The following is an 18,049-nucleotide window of genomic DNA, read 5'->3' as shown; positions in this document are numbered from 1 at the left end:
CAGACTGGTTCCAGCTGATAGAAAGGCAACAGTAACTCAAATAACCACCCTGAGGTATGCAGAAGAGCATCTCTGAATGCACAACACGTCCAACCTTGAGGCAGATGGGCTGCAACAGCAGAAGACCACACTAGGTGCCACCCCTCTCAGCTAAGAACAACAAACTGAGGCCACAATTGGCACAGGCTCACCAAAATTGGACAACAGAAGTTTGAAAAAACCTGGTCTGGTCTGAGTCTCGATTTCTGTTGCGACAATCGGATGATAGGGTCAGAATTTAATGTCAACAACATGAAAGCATTGATCCAACCTGTCTTGTATGAACAGTTCAGGTTGCTGGTGTTGGTATAATGGTGTGGATAATATATTCTTGGCACACTTTGGGCCCATTGGAACCAATTGAGCATCATGTCAATGCCACTGCCTACCTGAGTATTGTTGCTGACCATGTCCATGCCTTCATGACCACAGCGTACCCATCATTTGATGGCTACTCCCAGCAGGGAAACACTCCATATCATAAAGCGCAAATCATCTCAGACTGGTATCTTGAACATGACAATGAGTTCACTGTACTCAAGTAGCCTCCACAATCACCAGATCTCAATCCAATAGAGCACATTTGAGATGTTATGGAACAGGAGATTCGCAGCATGGATGTGCAGCTGACAAATCTGCAGCAGCTGCATGATCATGTCAATATGGACCAAAGTATCTGAGGAATATTTCTAGTACTTTGTTAAATCTATGCCACAAAGGATTAGGGCAGTTCTGAGGGCAAAAGGGTTCAACCTGATACCAGTAAAGTGAACCTAATAAAGTGGCCATTGAGTATAATAAAACTAAATCACTGGCCAATTTATTGTTGAAGATTTCATGGCTAAATGCCGGGTGGCCAATCTTCATTGATTGCACATTCCATCAGTAAGAGCAAAGTGTGAAGGTTTAATTAGCATTAATTAGCATTATGCACACAACATTATGGGTGACATATCAGATTTCAAAAGGGGACAAATTGTTGGTGTGCATCTCACTGGCTTGTCTGTGATCAAGACAGCAAGTCTTTTTGGTGGTATGCTGACATTTCCCTAGATACTGTGGCTGTTGATACATCACAAAGGACGATCATCATGCAACAGGAGTAACTGTGAACGCAAGAGGAAGCTGTCTAAAAGACGATGTTTGGGATATCAACAAATTATAATTACATTTTTTATGTATTATATGTATATTTTTGGCATTTTAAAGACCAACTCCAACAATATATTATTTAAAAAATACTAAACATGTATAAACAAAATAGTAAAAATAGATATACAAGAGCCAAGTCCAATACTGCAATTCAAAAGCGTAAAAAAATGGAAAACACCCATGAACCACAAGTCACAAGAATTTGCTCCATTATGGATATTTTACAGTGCATACAATCTAAGTTGTCAACAAGTTTTGAAACACAGACCTTTAAATCATGCATTTCTGTATTTCAGGGAGATTGAAGAAGTGTACACTGGACAATTTCCTCACCTTCACTCCCAGTCGACATGTCTCTGCCCCGCCAGCCATCCCAGAGTGCACCCCCTAGTAGAGAGGTACTGCATCCCCAACGCAGCCAATGATACCACCCATAACAAAGTGCTTCGGCTGAACCAGGACGCCCACCCATTGGATTACATTAATGACAATGACATCGGAACCACCTGGATATCCTCCATCTTTCCCTCAATAGAGCTACTGGACAAAGGAATAACCATCACTATAAATTTGGAGAACGGCCAATACCAGGTACAAATCTACCAATGAGTAGCTTAGGGTTTGTAGATATTTTAGCTTAATATTACAGTAGTTTAGTTTCTTGGAATCAAGAGTAGTATTTCACTCATTAATCACAAAGTATCTTCAAATGTATGTTAGTACACGCACAACCTATCCGAGTATACTCCATTAGATAGTGGGCTCAAAACATTGATCCTTGTCCAGTATCTGGACATCAGTAAATAGAGTTCAAGGTATTGCTTATTCCCCTCACACATACACTTTTCAATGCATCGTCTATTGTTTTGCTTTTTTCAGTAGTTCGTTGTTGTTGTTTTTCCTCCATCTCCTCTGTTTCTTTTTTTAGCAGTAAAGGATTGCTCAATCTAAGTGATAGTTTAAAAATTTGGTCTAAACAAATTGTTTTGCTGATAAAATTCACATCATGCTTCCTAAAATCACACCCTAGCATACGTGTTAAAGTATGCTTTTGGCTACTCACTGCCAGTAGTAATATGTTAAGCTGTTTGTTAAATTAACTTTTTGTTGCACCCCTAAAACACATTTTCCACAGAATTCTGACTGTGTGTGGATGATCATCTTTGATTTTTATCTTTAACATTTAGTTAATATTTTTAGTTATTTTAATATTAGTTTTGTTTGTAGAGAATGTGTGATATTTGTCTATATTTGAAGACCCTCATAATTAAGCTGATATATTCCTCAAGCACTACTACTTTAATATTTATTCATTAATTTATTTTCTTTTGGCTTAGTTCCTTATTTATCAATGGTCACCACAGCGGAATGAATCGCCAACTATTCCAGCATTAGGGCTGTAACGATACACGATATGAAATTGAAATCGCGACACTCAGATCTATGATTCTGTGTTGCGATGTGATAAGGGAGAATCGCGACACACCCCTACCTTTCCAATAACGTCACGCGTGCCTTTTTTTCCGTTCGACATTACGAGCACTGCTCCGTTTAAGCCATCGCATGCGAGGCAGTGCTTTGCTCACACTGTTAATGTGGCTGCGCAGAGATGGATGGGCATTCACCAGATGTCCCGACTCCTCTGCAGAGTGAGGAAAATTGTCACGTTTTTTTACTGCAATGTTGACATGATGGTGTTTCTGAAGAATTTTCAACTCCCTTAAATCAAACGAGTTTGGTATTCTTGAGAGAAATAAGTTGTTTATTTGTTTAATGTTTACTTGATTTGTGGTTTGCAGCACAGGCATTAAGCCTCAGTGTAAAACAGTAGCCAAAAGGTAAGTGAATTATAACAGCGCAAACTTTTCTGTAACCGTGCTGTGTGCTTTCTGTTTGAACCTTTGGGAGTGCTGACTGATTCTGTCATATCATTCTGTCGTTTTAAGTTATCCAGAGCTGTATGAATGTACAAATCTTGAATGTCACAATAGTATTAAATATTACAATTGTAACAACACAGACAGCAACACTTTTGCAAAATCGATACCCAGCTGATTCAGTCGTTTCATAAGAGGACCGCGCTTCTTCTCTTTTTTTTTTCCTTGTCAACATAAAGGCAGTGAGGTGCGCCTTGTTTTCGGCTCCTTGTTCAATTGCAAGGCATACTTAATTTGCGAGACGATAACGTATAACCCGTGCCTACAGACACATTTGCCAAAGAAGCAAAATGGAAGAAGAATATTGCTGTTTGAAACAGACGTGTTGAGGCTAAACCAGCGCTTATGTTGACCTGGATCTGCGTAATAAACGCAACAAAAAGGCTTTACCTTTTATTTTACAGCTTATAAAGCATGTATGCACATTAATGCAATATCATATTTAAACAACAAAACTGTTTAGAAAAAGTCAACATATGCGCGCGTGAACCGCGAGGGAGAGAGAGGAAACCATATCAGGACATATTCTTTAAAATAATGATTTGTAATAAAAATGTAAAAGGTTTTGTGATTATAATAATAACAGTGGGGCATTAAATAAATGCATATTTTCCATGGAGTGAGCAATTTAAGGAAGTCTGCGATTTTTATTTGACGGAAGAAAAGAACATATGATTGGAAAAAACAGCCTATGCCGGTTATTAAAAAGAATCAGTCAGTATTTTCGTTTTGTAATATAAATTAATTATTTAAGTGAAAATAATTTAGGGCAGTCCTATTTATTTTATTCATTTTATTTAGTTTATTCTGCTCTTCTGTGCTAAACACTGCAGGTGCGTGAAAATGCTCTGTTGTATTGTTCTATTATTAATATGCTAGCATATAAAAATAAATCAGTATTTTAAAATGCAATATTTAATGTGTCAGACACAAAATAGACACGTCAATTTGTTTAATATAAAATTAATAGTAATCTGACCAGTTAACCGTTAATAACCGATTATTGAGCGGCGGTTGTCGGTTTGCAAAATTACCGAAATGAGCATCCCTAATAGCCATTTAATTTACTTTTTTAATGTAAGAGAACTTTGAAAAATAATTTTCAACATGCTTGAACCATCTACACAATAGAGTTTAGTTCTGTTTGGTTTTTCAACAGTATTTTGTTACAAAGAAAACAAAAGTGATGTAGCTTTAGCTATTTATTTATTTTATATATGGCTATTTATATTGTTAATAATTTGCATAGTTAATATTGTTCTTTGATGTTCAGTTTATAAAGATTTTTCAAATGTTATTTAATAAAAAAAAAAAGTTAAAAAATCTTTTTTTCCCACCCCCCACGGAAAAAAAAAAAATCGTGATACGAACCGAATCGTGGGTCAAAAATCATGATACGAACTGAATCGTGGGTTTGGTGTATCGTTACAGCCCTATCCAGCATATATTTTGCGCAGTGTATGCCCTTCCAGCCACAACTGAGTACACTACCTGACAAAAGTCTTGTCGCCTATCCAAGTTTTAGGAACAACAAATAATAACTTGACTTCTAGTTGATCATTTAGGATCAGAAATGGCTTATATGAAAGGCAAAGGCCTCTAGATTACATTTATTTTACCAAAATGAAATATGACCATGCCTATCCTGTGGTTTGTAATCCAGTGGGCAGTACAAATGTTCTTATACCTCAGGCTGTTGATGTTACCATACACTCTGCAGATCTCTTGCACGCCTGAATGTAACCCCACTATACTGAATGTAACCCCAAACCATGATTTTTCCTTCATCAAACTTGACTGATGTCTGTGACAATCTTCTAAAAGGTCTTCTGCAGTTATTTGTGATGATTGGAATGCAGTTCACCAGATGATTTATCAAAAAAATTTTCCTTCTGCCACATTTCCAAATGATTAACTAGAAGTTAAATTATTATTTGTTGCTTTTACTTAGTGACGACAAGACTTTTGGCAGATAGTGTACTGGGAATCCCCATACACTCTCGCATTCACACATGCACTCATAAGACCAATTTAGTTTATCCAATTTACTTACAGTATATCGCATGTCTTTGGGCTGTGGGGGAAACCAAAGCACCTGGAGGAAACCCACGCCAACACGGGGAGCATGCAAACTCCAAAATGCAAACTCCAAGTTTGGGGAAAATGCAAACTCCAAGTGCCAACTAGCCAGCCAAGACTCAAACCAGTAACCTTCTTCCTGTGAGGTGACAGTTCTGAACTCTGAGCCATCTTGCCGCCACTACTCTAATATGTAAAAAAAAAAATAATAAAAAAAGTAAACTTGTACATCTTTATTTTATTGATTTACTTATTTTAAACTCCTCAAGAAGTTTTCAGATGCCCTCTAGTGGGCCTTGGCCTCCTGGCTGTAAACCACATGTTTAAAGTAAGCTTCAACCCAGTGTTGTGAATTTGTGCGGCTGCTCTCTCAAATCCAGACACTGGGTAGCGTCTTTTCCATTTGAATACACTAAAGCCGACCTAAAGTCCTTTGTGTGTGTCTGAGTGAGACGCCCAGTCATCCATGTGGCTAAGCCAAGCCAAGCAGAGAGTCCAGCTGTAAAGAAGCAGAGGATTTATGCAGCTCTGCCTCAGTCTCTCCTCTCAATAGCAGATAAAACACACCACCACACAGACTTTGAAGTGTCCACTTAGTCAAAGCTGCAACCAGTTTCTCGACAAACTCCTCCAAATGAAGCCACAGAGGGAGAGAGGGAAGAGTAAAGCGGGTCTTCAAGCTGTTCTTCAAAGCGCCGGCGTGCTTTAGGAGGCAGCGGAGCATTGACTGTTGCTGTGCAGATAATAGATAATCCATTGCTGTTTAGTATTTCATGCATATTTCACCCTCTGTCAATTTCGCATGCTTCCTGTACAGGTTTTCTACGTGATACTCCAATTCCTCAATGCTCAGCCCGAAGCGGTCCGCATTCAAAGGAAGACAGTCGGGAGCTCAGAATGGAAAGACTGGCAGTTTCTGGCCAAGAACTGCAGCTACTTTGGCATGGAGGATAACGGGGCTTTGGATCGTCCTGATTCTGTAAACTGTCTACAGTTGCCCAGGTACTGTACACACACTGGCTTTGTATCTCGGTTAGTCCATCCACAGCCGCTTCTCACTCTGATAACAGTCCTTGAACAAATGATTCCTGCCAGGTAAGCTGCATCGAAGTGGGTTGAGACAAGTTCCCACTTTGATAAAAGCAGTGGATTGTCATTTAGTGGGAGTCTAGGAGCTTTTGAAGGATCTAGACGGAGAATGGGGAGGAAAATGCTGCTCTTGGCTGCAGTTTAGACTGCTCAGATCTGATCTCGGCTGTCCTTGGCCGCAGTCAAGACAGCAGAGATACTTAGCTGTTATGGACCACACAAGCACCTGGTTTCACATGCATTCAGCGGAGAAAATGAGGACAGTTATTTTAATGGGTTGGGGCTGAGAGGGTTATCGTAACTGTTTATGATGATAAACTACAGTTCATGTCTCTCTTTTTTTTTGACAGTTCATATTAAGGATGCATAATTGTCCCTAACAAAGTATTAAAGGATGGAAGTCATATTTAAGTGATGCAGTTGACTAGCTGCTTCCATAAAATCATTTGATTATTAAAAACTTTGGTCTTAAGCAGTAACTAAAATGGCTTTTTTAATTGGTATTTAACAAGACTTACATAGTAGTATACAATACAACATATGAATATTCTAAGACTTTCATAGGCCCCGTTTACACTTCCATTTAAATGTGACCCAGTTCCAATTTTTTGTTCATATGTGACTCAGATCAGTTCTGTTCTATGACCTGTATACACACACACAAAAAAAAAAAAAAAAACACATGCATTCGGATATTCAGAGATCAGTTTCAGGCCTCCTTCATATGTGGAAATAAATCAGATATATATCTGATATGTGACAATACGACTGTCATGTAAACAGGCAGATCGGATTTGAGACATTCTGAACGTCATTAAACTTGCAACAATGTGGTGCTTATCCGCAGTTTAGAAGGAAGAGTGTGTGTGGAGATGCCGATGCAGTAAACAGCAACAACAGAAGAAACATGGAGGAGGAAAGTGGTCAGTCGCCACAATTTGCTCCCACCAGACCTGAGATCTCTTTTAAATCCTCTCACAAATTCCTCTGAATGGTTGAGGACACCATATATAAACCATAGACGCAAGCTGCGATGACAGTCTTTTTCCTCCTCCTTTGCCTCAAAATCATTTTAAAGTTAGGCAAACTTTGCATATTTCGCTAAAAGCAAGACAATGGCTGTTTCTCAAGTCCAAGAACACAGAGAACGGACTTGCGTTCTTGTGGAGAGCAGTCTTGTCAAGTGTCCTCAGAAGAACAAACTCAAGAGACCGCGTCAACTCAGAACGAGTCCTGTGAGAAATGAGATGCTGCGTTCTTTCCTGCTTCTTTCTGATGGTCATGTGACCTCCACGCGTCTTTAACGAAAAAATTATTTAAACATTACAGCATTCATACAACAATTTTTTCCTCATTTCAATATATACTATGCATAAAGACATTAAAAATGAACGTTGCACAATACAAATAAAACTAATTTTAATACTAATTTCAACAAATAAACACCGTTAATTTAATGTATTTAGACGTTTATTAAGATTTTCTTAATAATGTTTACTTTCACCATCTCATTTTGGGAAACTCCTGAGATTAATAAATTATACTTTTGAACTTTAATTATAAACCTGTATAAAATGCTGAGCTTCCCACCTCCTTTATTCAGCCGCAATGACTTCTGTGACTTCTTGAGCGAGTTTTCGCTGAAGTCTGCATTGATGCGTCCAAGATATTAAGAAAACATCCTGGCACTTTCATGCATCCTCCGTTCTTGCAGTCTTGAGATTTGGAACTGAACTTTGGCGGTTGATGATGACATTACATGAGAACACGAGGACGCAAGAACACTGAAGAATGCATATTGAGAAATATGCAATTTCTTCTATTGTGGCAGGTGTGGTGCAGATGTTCTAGCTTTACCTTTATACATGTACATAGGCAACGTCGTAAATTGTATGGCAAGTGTAAACACATGAATCGGTTATGGGTCACAAATAAAAGAACGTGTAAACGGACAGGCAAAAAAAATCAGATAAAAGCAACAAATCAAAATTGGGCATCAAGACCTGAAAGTGTAAACGGGACCTACGTTTTTTTTTTTTTCCACTATCCCAAAATAAAATTTATGAATTAAAAACAAACATATCCTCTTAGAGAAAATAAATAAATAAAATAATACAAATAAAATAAACATTAAAAATAATATTATAATCAAATGAATAATAATAATAATAATAATAATAATAATAATAATAATAATAATAATAATAATGATACTACTACTACTACTACTAATAATAATATTAATAATAAGCAAGTTTACAATTAAAGAGTACAAAAGTTCACATAAAGGAGTCAATATTTCTTCTTTTCAGTTATTATTTGTGTATTAGAGCTGATAATAACTGAACAGGGTAAGCCTTTTTTATATATGCTAAAACAGGGTTCCAGGTCTTGTAAAAATATTTGAGAGATACTGCAAGTAAGCATCTTAACTTCTCAAGTTTTATGCAGCTAAAGTTTTCTTGGATCCACATAATGTGTGAATAAGAATGACTTTTAAGAACCATGTTGTATAACATATTTGACATGTTTTAGCAACCTAAATTAAAATATATTTTTATTAAAAAAAAATATTAAAGCAAGGTAAGTTTATTTATATAGCACATTTCATACACAGTGGCAATTCAAAGTGCTTTACATAAACAAGAATAAAAAAAACAAGTATAAGAAAAATAAAAACAAATAATAAAAAAGATTTTAAAAACCAACATAAAAACAGATAAAATGTGATATAAAAGGGATAGTTCAGCCAAAAATGAAAATGTGCAGATAATTTACTCACCCACACGTCATCCAAGATGGCGACTTTTTCTTTAGTAGAACATTAAGGAGATTTTGAGCTGAATCTGTGATCCTTGGTGATTCATATAATTGCAGTGAATAGTTATAGTCTTTTAGATTAAAAATAAACACATAAAACCATTCAAAGGTTGTATCCAAAATTGCCTACTACTAGAGAAAGTACTACATTTGAATTTAAATTTACTACACAACCATTAGAAAAGTACGATCTATACATATGAATGCAAGTAGTATGAATGGTGCTTGAATGTACTACATCCACCATTTGTCATTATCACATGATCTACCCGCATCAGTTGCATTGCTTCACTCCTATTTATGAATTCTCTCATGTGGCATCATGGGATAGCATAGAGTTCATCAAATGCATACTTTAGAATATCGATGGAAGTAGAAGGTCATCTGGGTATTGTTAGGCAATCATCAGAGTCACCCCATTCACCACTCACAGCTGTTTATAATTCCCTGATTACTGATTGACTTCACCTGTTCACAGACACACACAAACACTATAAAGAGGACTCACCTTCACTCAGTCATCGTCAGTCCTGATACTCACATATAACGTCATCTCCTGATCTCATCACATGCGATTACGCTGCTGTGATCCCTCTCCTGAGTTATGGTATTTAACTGTATGTTCTGATGTTTACGTCTTCCTGGATTTCCTGCATGTGTGTGTCTGACTTCAAGATTCCTCGGTTAAGACTCTTATTGACATTTCTCAAGAAATACATGAGACATGACAGGTATATCTCACATACAGTTTTTCGAAGACAAAATTTGGACACACTATATGGCTTGGACACTAACGTACTATATTTTATAGAAAAATGCCATTTTGGATGCAGCCCAAATCATTAGCCATGGCTCCTGATGACACCAATCTTGTAAATCAATATTTACAATAATATTAGCTTTAATCTAAAACTTCCAAACAATTCTTGGTGCATGTTGGACTGTAATTTGATTGTATTTTGGTTTATTTGATGACGAAAGTGCACATGGATGACAAGTCCGGTGATGCAGTTTGTTGATAGATATTGGTGATTTGCGTCACCAGCTCTCACGCTGTATTTTAAGTTCAAGTGAATATATTTAATATATTGGCCATGAAAGTTTGGTCCTTCTTGGATGAAAGCCATACTGGCCAGATGTTTCACCACTACCTGTCAGAGTGCTTTAGTTTACAAACAAAAGCTTGGACCCAACGGCATAAGGGTTTGCACTTAGACTCTACAAATATGTCACATCAAGCTAGGTGAGGAGAGAGAGACACACAAAGCATGGCGGGATGGGGAAAGAGAGGGAGAAAGATGGGGACAAAATATGACACAGACTTTTCTTTACAGAGGTTTGTCCTGGATAAGTCTACCAGCATTAGGACTGAATCGTGCAGAAGCGCTCTATGGATCTTTCTTGAGAGTGAATAATGCATTACGGGCCATACCTGTCCTGCCCCCGGGAAAGACCTCGAACTCTCTCATTCAACCCATTTATTCCTGCCCTCCGAGAAATCACCCTTTCAAACCCTGTACCTCTAAACTATATTTTAAAGCTGTATTAGTGAAATTTTCTCTCAGTAGATCTGAGATGCAAAGGAAAAGACCTTTGCCTTTCCAATTTCTTTGATGTTTGTTCATTTTAGTAGCTTGTGACACGTTTCATTTTCAACCTGACAGCGTGTTACCCTGCTGTGTCAAAACTTGAAATTCACGGTCGCTTTCAGTCACTCACATGCTCAAAGCTTAAGATGCAGGAATGTGTTTTTTTCTTTCTTTAATCGGCAGGATATTATAGGGTACATTTTTTTTTGTAACACTTTAAAGGGGTTGTTTACCCAAAAGGAAAATTCTGTTATCATTTACTCTTCCTGATGTAATTTCAAAACATGTCTACATGACTGACTTTCTCTTACAAGGAGAAATGTTGAAGAATCGGCACTCACATTTGTGCTATAAAAGTGAATTTGGGCTTTAATTAAAAGCACAAATATTATGACTTGGAAATGCATGTGCAGTACATGGCTTATATGCGCTTTTAGAATCTACTGATCTGATAAATAATTTTAATAAATTAAATTTGTGTCATTTTTATTGCAAAAATTGACATATGAATTCCCAAAGTGTGCCTTTTTGGTGCTTTTATAAATAAAGATATCTATTAATTTGCTTTTTAGTGGTCAGTTCAGATTTCTATTTTTATTTTTTTATTTTTTTTTGTAACCCACAGAAAACAATGTCTTAGATCTTTAGTTTGGCAACAAATTTCATCGAAGTAGTTGCTCTGAAACGTTTTGGCAATTAAGGTTTTGGTTTAAGACAATGCCATTTAAAAAAAGCCATTAAAAAAATAGCAAGTTTGAATATGTTCAAATATGACCAGTACATTTCTATGATGTATTTTGGTGTTTTGTGGATTTGGAATGAGGTTTAATTTTGATTTTAATTGATACACATTTTTAGTTTTTTTTTTTAAATCTTATTTTGTCTGTATGTATTACTGTAATGAGAAGTTAGAAATATTTTGTTTAGCAAAACAATTGGCTGTAAAGTGAACTGCAAAAATGACAGTAATGTGAAAACAGCACATTTTAACCTTTTTTTTTAAACCTTTGTGTATTGTTTAAACTGACTACCCTTTTATGTTAGTGGCTGTTTCTGCCCCATTTACTTCCTTCTTAATGACATGTTTTTTGCAAAGACTTGACAACAAATAATCATACATTATTGGTTGTTGGTTGTTTTCCTTGTTAGAAGGAGGGAAAGTAAGGAAGCTTGTAAAATTAGTAACACAATAATTTAACACAATAATATGGTGTCATGGGGCGACGCAGTGGTCAGTTGGCGGTTCTGTGTGGTGTTTGCATGTTCTCCCTGCGTTCGTGTGGGTTTTCTCCGGGTGCTTCCCGACACCCCCACAGTCATGCGGTACAGGTGAATTGAGTAAGCTAAAGATTGTCTGTAGTGTATGTGTGTGAATGAGTGTGTATAGATGTTTCCCGGAGATGGGTTGCAGCAGGAAGGGCATCCCCTGCGTAAAACATTTGCTGGATAAGTTGGGGGTTCATTCCACTCTGGCAACCCCAAATTAATAAAGGGACTAAGCCGAAAAAAAAAAAATGAATGAATGAACATGGTGTCATATGGCTTTGCAATCAAAACATGTCATTATAGTTGAAGTCAATGGATCGAAAACAGCAACTAACCTAATAAAAGGGGGTAAGACTTTATTTTGATGTTCGCTATTGCATATTTTGTTGACAAAGTTGCATTGCATCAGCATGCCAATTACTTTATCATTTGAGTATTATTAGACTGTCTGCTTAATATCTGCTAATACTGCTCATCAGACATTTAAAATAAGCAGGGTTTAATTTATGCTGGAACAAGCTGGATCTGGCACCTCTGAAATCTGATCTGGCACCCCATCTCTCTCCCCCCAACCCCCTATGCCAATGAAAAAATGTTAAAATATTAAATTCAACAAAATCTGTTAAAGAGACCATCAAAATAAAGTGATTTTGATGTAGTAAATTTGCTCAGAGTATTTTGAGTTTTTGAAATAAACTTCAAGCTTTTTCTTAAAACTTGTCCAAAACAAGATTTGTCACCAAAAATCGTTTCACGTACTGAAACACAGAGAAAGCTGTAGTCAAATTAAATCTCAAAATCACTTCACAGTGGATGAAAACATTCCCAACAGTACACAAGAGTTAGCAGATGCAGTCTAAACTGAGTTTAATTACATCAACGTTTATGTTTGTTTGTTTTCCAGTGACATACCTTACTCCCGTGGAAATATCACCTTCAGCATGCTAACACCTGAGCCGAACCTACGCCCGGGCTACAACGACTTCTACAACAGCGCCGCCCTGCAGGAGTTTGTTAGAGCCACACATGTTAGAATCCAGCTTCATGGCCAGTACCACACTCAAGATGCCACAGTTCCTTTCCGCCATCGCTACTACGCTGTGGATGAGATCACCATCAGTGGCAGGTCTGTGACCAGCAGCACCCATAACCCCATCACCTGACACAATCTCCCCTTTACACCCCATGATTAATGCTCCCAATTACAAAATCTGACACAAATTTGTGCGCTGTTTTGATTGGATTTCCATGTTTGATGAGAAAATCAGTAGGCATCTTTGGCAGGATAATTCAGATGATTCAAAAATGAAAGACTTCAGGTTCAAGACGAAACAAAGATGGCAGACAAATGATTTTTGCTAGTTTGACACAACTGGGGGATCTATGACATGTCTGTTATTAGTCACGAAGAGTAATGCCATGTTAGACTTTGTCGTCCCGTTAATGGTCTTGTAATTACAGTGGGGACTCCACATTTGGAAATCACTGGCAGGAAAACTTCATAACTTGTGTTCTTCCCGTCGGCTTCAGGGTAGCAGCTAATCAGTCTGAAATGTTCTTCTGCGCCTCTCAAGAATGTCGAATCTGTTCTTTTGTCTCTTCAGACGCCGAGACATGGTGTTATATCCATGTATACCTTCAGACATTAAACAGCCACTGTTCTTACGACTATGGTAATTATGTCATTATGCAGGCAGCTGTAACTTGGCTCGCTCTCGCTGTGCGAGTGTGTGTGTCTGAGTGAGCGAGAGAAGGCAGCTTTAATTAAGAGCTAGTTAAACTGGCACAGACGAAATCGAGATTTAGAGACTGTGAAATCTCATCATCCTCTGACATTCAGAGGTGTCCCCCCATTTTCCACCGCCTTTTTTCCCCCTCCTGTACGGCTCTCTTCTTTTGCTCCATGAAGCATCGCAACAGATTCGATGGAGAAACAAAGGCAAAGAGTAAACAGTAGTGGATTTGCCCCCTTAGGGAGACTGACAGTTCAAACCTGCGAGAGGCTGAGAAGTGGATGTATGTGTTTGGCGACTAAAATGTGCGTAAATTCAGCCTTTGAGGTATTCTGACAGGGTGTCAAGCTGTGTCTGGGAGCATTAGCGTCTGCTTTACGCTCATACGGTAATAACCTCCAGCAATAACGACAGCCCTCTTTCTTTTCTACTCTCCACCTCCTCTCTTGTTTGCTTGTTGCGATGTTTGTTTGAGTAAGAGAGGTGAAGGCTGCTGCTTTTAGAGGGAGCCGCGCAAAGATGATAATGCCGAATAAGGGCCCTTGAGAATGAATAATTAAAACGGTGACCTGCAGGTGCGTGTGCCGTCTGATGGAGACCTGTCAGGTCTGCTGTTGTACATTACGACACACCGTTGATATTTCCACTGGCATTTATAAATGTTGAATGCGAACGTCCTATTAGCCATGCACAGAGAGAATGAAAGACTGATAGAGAGATCTAGAGAATGTGAAAAGGAAAGAGACCAGATTTGGCAAGAGCCGTTGATGTTGCTGACCCTGTTGGTTTGTTGCTGTAAGTGGGGTGTAAAAATGAAAATGGTCAATTAAAATTAGTTTTAGAAATTCTTGAAACTAAATGTAATTAATTATTTTAACGATAACACTTTCATCTATTGATTTAATATAAAACTAACACTTTGTTAACATAAAATCTAATTGTAAATGTCTAAATGTGATCCTCCATTATGCTACATACATCCGGATGCTCCAGTTTCCTCCACGAGTTTAAAGATATGCGCTATAGGTGAATTGAGGAAACTAAATTGTCCCTAGTGAATGTCTGTAAATGAGTGTGTATGGGTGGTTTCCAGTGATTGGTTGCAGCTGGAAGAGCATCTGCTGCATAAAACATATGCTGGATATGTTGGCGGTTCACTCCGCTGAGGCGACCTCTGATTAATAAAGGGACTAAGTGAATAAATGAATGATTGAAGGAATGAACTTCCAGCATCTTGATCTGACATAATCAATCCCTTTTTTTAAAGGTCCTGTGAAGTCCTTTGTTTTATTTGAAATTTGACAATCTCAACTGAGACACAAAGACAGGGTGGGACATATAGTAGTTCCTCCCCTTAATAAAAACATCCAATGGCCTTTTAAAAAAAAAAACAAAAAAAAAAAAAGCTCTGAGAGTGGTTAAGATTAAGCCTGTCAAATGAAAGCAAGTGAGTAGATTCTTAAAAGGGACGGGACATGTCAGAAATTATAGAGCATTTGATTGGTCAGAAGATTTGATGAGAAACTAAAGTATGAGGTTATGTCAAAAGAATGCTTGCCTTTCATTCAATTGAATTAATTGCAGCCTTTGTATTTGTAGTGGAAAATAAACACAAATCATAAAATCATGATCTGTTTTGGCATCGTGTCTTATTTCTTAAGCAAATTATTTGATTTAAAAAGTTTAAAAACTGGCCATTAAATACAGGTTGTCATAGAAATGACCAATAAACTGTGACCAATATGTTATGCAGATTGATTTTTCCAATCAAAACTGTTTCTCAAGTGTGTTCTGTCATCACTGCTGTGTAAATATGACGTATCACAACTCCATGGAGATCTGAGAAGAGGAGATAAATGTCCTTAATGTTCATCATGGATCAATCAATCCAAATACCTCATGGAAGAAGCTAAAACATTTGTGCTGTTTACTGTATTTGAGACGTTGTTTTTTCCACAGTGCATATTTGACATGTAATGGGTATAGTTTTGTTTTGTAAATTAGAAAGTCATAGGGTGAAAAAATGAGCAGTGTTTTGCAGAAAGATTGAAATAGAACAATAGTGCAATAATTCAGAGTAAAATATGCATTTTGCTTAAATATATGTTGATTACATTAAATGTTTTTTCCAGATTGTGTTTTTTTTCTAATTGCGGTAACTACTGTAAGGGAGTACTGTAACGTTTTACCCATTAAACTGCAAGCTAGTACTCCCTTAAGCTCAAATAAGTTATTGAGGGTTTATTAAATGTATCAAATTGTGGTCTTTTTCTTTTAAAAAATTTAGCTAGATTACATTTAGCGTAGTGATTTTAATGCTTTAAAAAGCAGTTTTAGATTGTGATATGCTAATGGTCTGCTATTTCTTTACCTAAACGTACAGCTGTCATAAAATCCTGGAAAAAAGCTGCATGTATTTAATAGTAGCCTATGTAAGAGAATCAGCAGTAATACATGGGCACAGATACTTGCATTTGTACAAATAGTGTGTGTGTGGTGTACAAATTTAATTCGAATAGAACTGAAATCAGATCGCACTGTATTGTAATAGGTGTGAATCATTTCATATTGTATCATATTTGTAGCTGCTTCATATGTAGGCTTTAATGTATCATATATGTAATCTTTAATTTATCATATAATTTGCATTGCAAAGTGTATCGCATGATGGACATCCCTACAGTGTTAACACACTCCCCCACAATTCCATTTTATTTATATTTTTTATATTTATGTTATGTGGTTAAATGTAAGCACAAAAAAATTATACTGTAATTCTTATGTAAATACACTCACCGGACACATCATTTACTTACCGGTACACCTATCCAACTGCTTATCCTAAATTTCTAATCAGCCAATGGGCTACATTAGCAGAAAACCACACCGGGTGCCACTCCTGCATGTTAAGAACAGAAACTTAGGCTACAATTCGCACAGGCTCACCAAAGTTAGACAATAGAAGATTGGGAATGTCTGTTGAGTCTCGATTTCTGCTGACACATTCCGATGGTAGGGTCAGAATTTGGTGTCAACAACATGAAAGCATGGATCCATCCTGCCTTGTATTAACAGTTCAGGCTGGTGGTGGTGGTGTAACGGGATTAGGGATATTTTCTTGACAAAATTTGGGCCCATTAGTAACAAATTGAATATCGAGTCAATGCCACAGACTACGTGATGTTTTTAAACAAATTTCGGGAGGAGCATGCGCAGAAGTTTCAGTATCGAATACGTCATTGACAATTATCCTATCATCAAATCAGTTTCTGAGCAACGCCTATATATACCAAAGCTGTCTTACCTGCAGCATCTCACGACTTCAGCATTGGCACATCCAATCGCTGTAGCCTCGTCCAAACAGCAAATTTCCATGAGGATGACACGGCTCCTCTTGCAAACTCCAAGCCGACGTCCAGCGCATCAACACTCGGCAGAGCATATCAACAGAGTCCGCGGTCTTAACTTAGGCCCGCCACGCCGCCGCTCTTTCAGACACCGGCAACAAACCTGAGCCGCTCCCCAGTTGGAAACCACCGGCCCAGATCAAGCGAGTGCCAGGCCACCGCTCTACAGGCGAAGCGCCACCATCGGCCAATTCGCCATGACAGCGTGAGCACGTCTCCGCTACGGGCTTATCCACCCCCCACGCACGGAACATTTCCACTTAGTAGCGCCCGCAATAGCTGCTCTCGGCGCCCCAAATTTAGGAAAAACAAGCCAGTCCGCTCGTGAGTGTGACGTCACGCGAAGCGGCTTCCGGGTCCAAGCGCTCTATTCAACTGCATGGGGAGACCCATGAAATGGTAATTATAACGTTTACAAAGCGATTTATTACTTTCGAAAACCATGATCACAATATATATGTCTATGCCTCATACATGATGCAAGTGATTAATTATAAATTGTTAAAAAGTTTGGTATTTGTTATGCAGCAAGCCCAAAAATGGTTGTGTACAACATGACTCTGTATAAAACTAACTTATCGTGTAATATGTTTAAAATTGATCATAAACAAATAATTTCTTAACTTACTGCATGGGGAGACTCATGAAATGTTACAAAGCAATTTATTACTTTCGAAATCATTATCACAACGGGATATATGCCAAAGCATGCTAATAGGACTCTTAATTTCCCAGTAACCTGGGCTAAGCACTTCGGGCGAATTGAATGCCAATGCAAGCCAGTGAGTTTAAGGTCTGTTTTCTTTAAAATGAGCGATTTCCACTAGCTGAGTGATATCGCCATATCTTTATAATATGAGCATTTATGTGACCCCAGTATGTTTAATGGAGCTTATGCGTTAGCCTGCCGATTCTGACGACCGCGTGCGAGTAAACAG

General features: G+C 37.8%; 1 protein-coding gene and 1 long non-coding RNA gene across 3 annotated transcripts in view; one reads left to right on the top strand and one right to left on the bottom strand.

The window, feature by feature from the left end:
• Positions 1–18,049, top strand: part of ush2a (Usher syndrome 2A (autosomal recessive, mild)) — a 412,815-nt gene that overhangs the window by 38,128 nt on the left and 356,638 nt on the right. For both annotated transcript variants that reach the window (XM_087290677.1, XM_087290676.1), the window contains exons 6-8: positions 1,488–1,782; positions 6,025–6,209; positions 12,876–13,097. In XM_087290677.1, the coding sequence (XP_087146803.1) occupies positions 1,488–1,782; positions 6,025–6,209; positions 12,876–13,097 (702 nt within the window). The remainder of the gene's footprint in view (positions 1–1,487; positions 1,783–6,024; positions 6,210–12,875; positions 13,098–18,049) is intronic.
• Positions 5,426–9,529, bottom strand: LOC137488110 (uncharacterized). Its single transcript, XR_015513473.1, has 2 exons — positions 9,079–9,529; positions 5,426–6,522 (listed from the first exon to the last, which is right to left on the bottom strand). It is a non-coding gene; the product is annotated as an uncharacterized LOC137488110 (long non-coding RNA).

This window comes from Danio rerio, chromosome 17, assembly GCF_052040795.2.
Source record: "Danio rerio strain M-AB ecotype USA chromosome 17, GRCz13ab, whole genome shotgun sequence".
NCBI lineage: Eukaryota > Metazoa > Chordata > Actinopteri > Cypriniformes > Danionidae > Danio > Danio rerio.
This window is presented reverse-complemented; position numbering and strand designations above follow the sequence as displayed.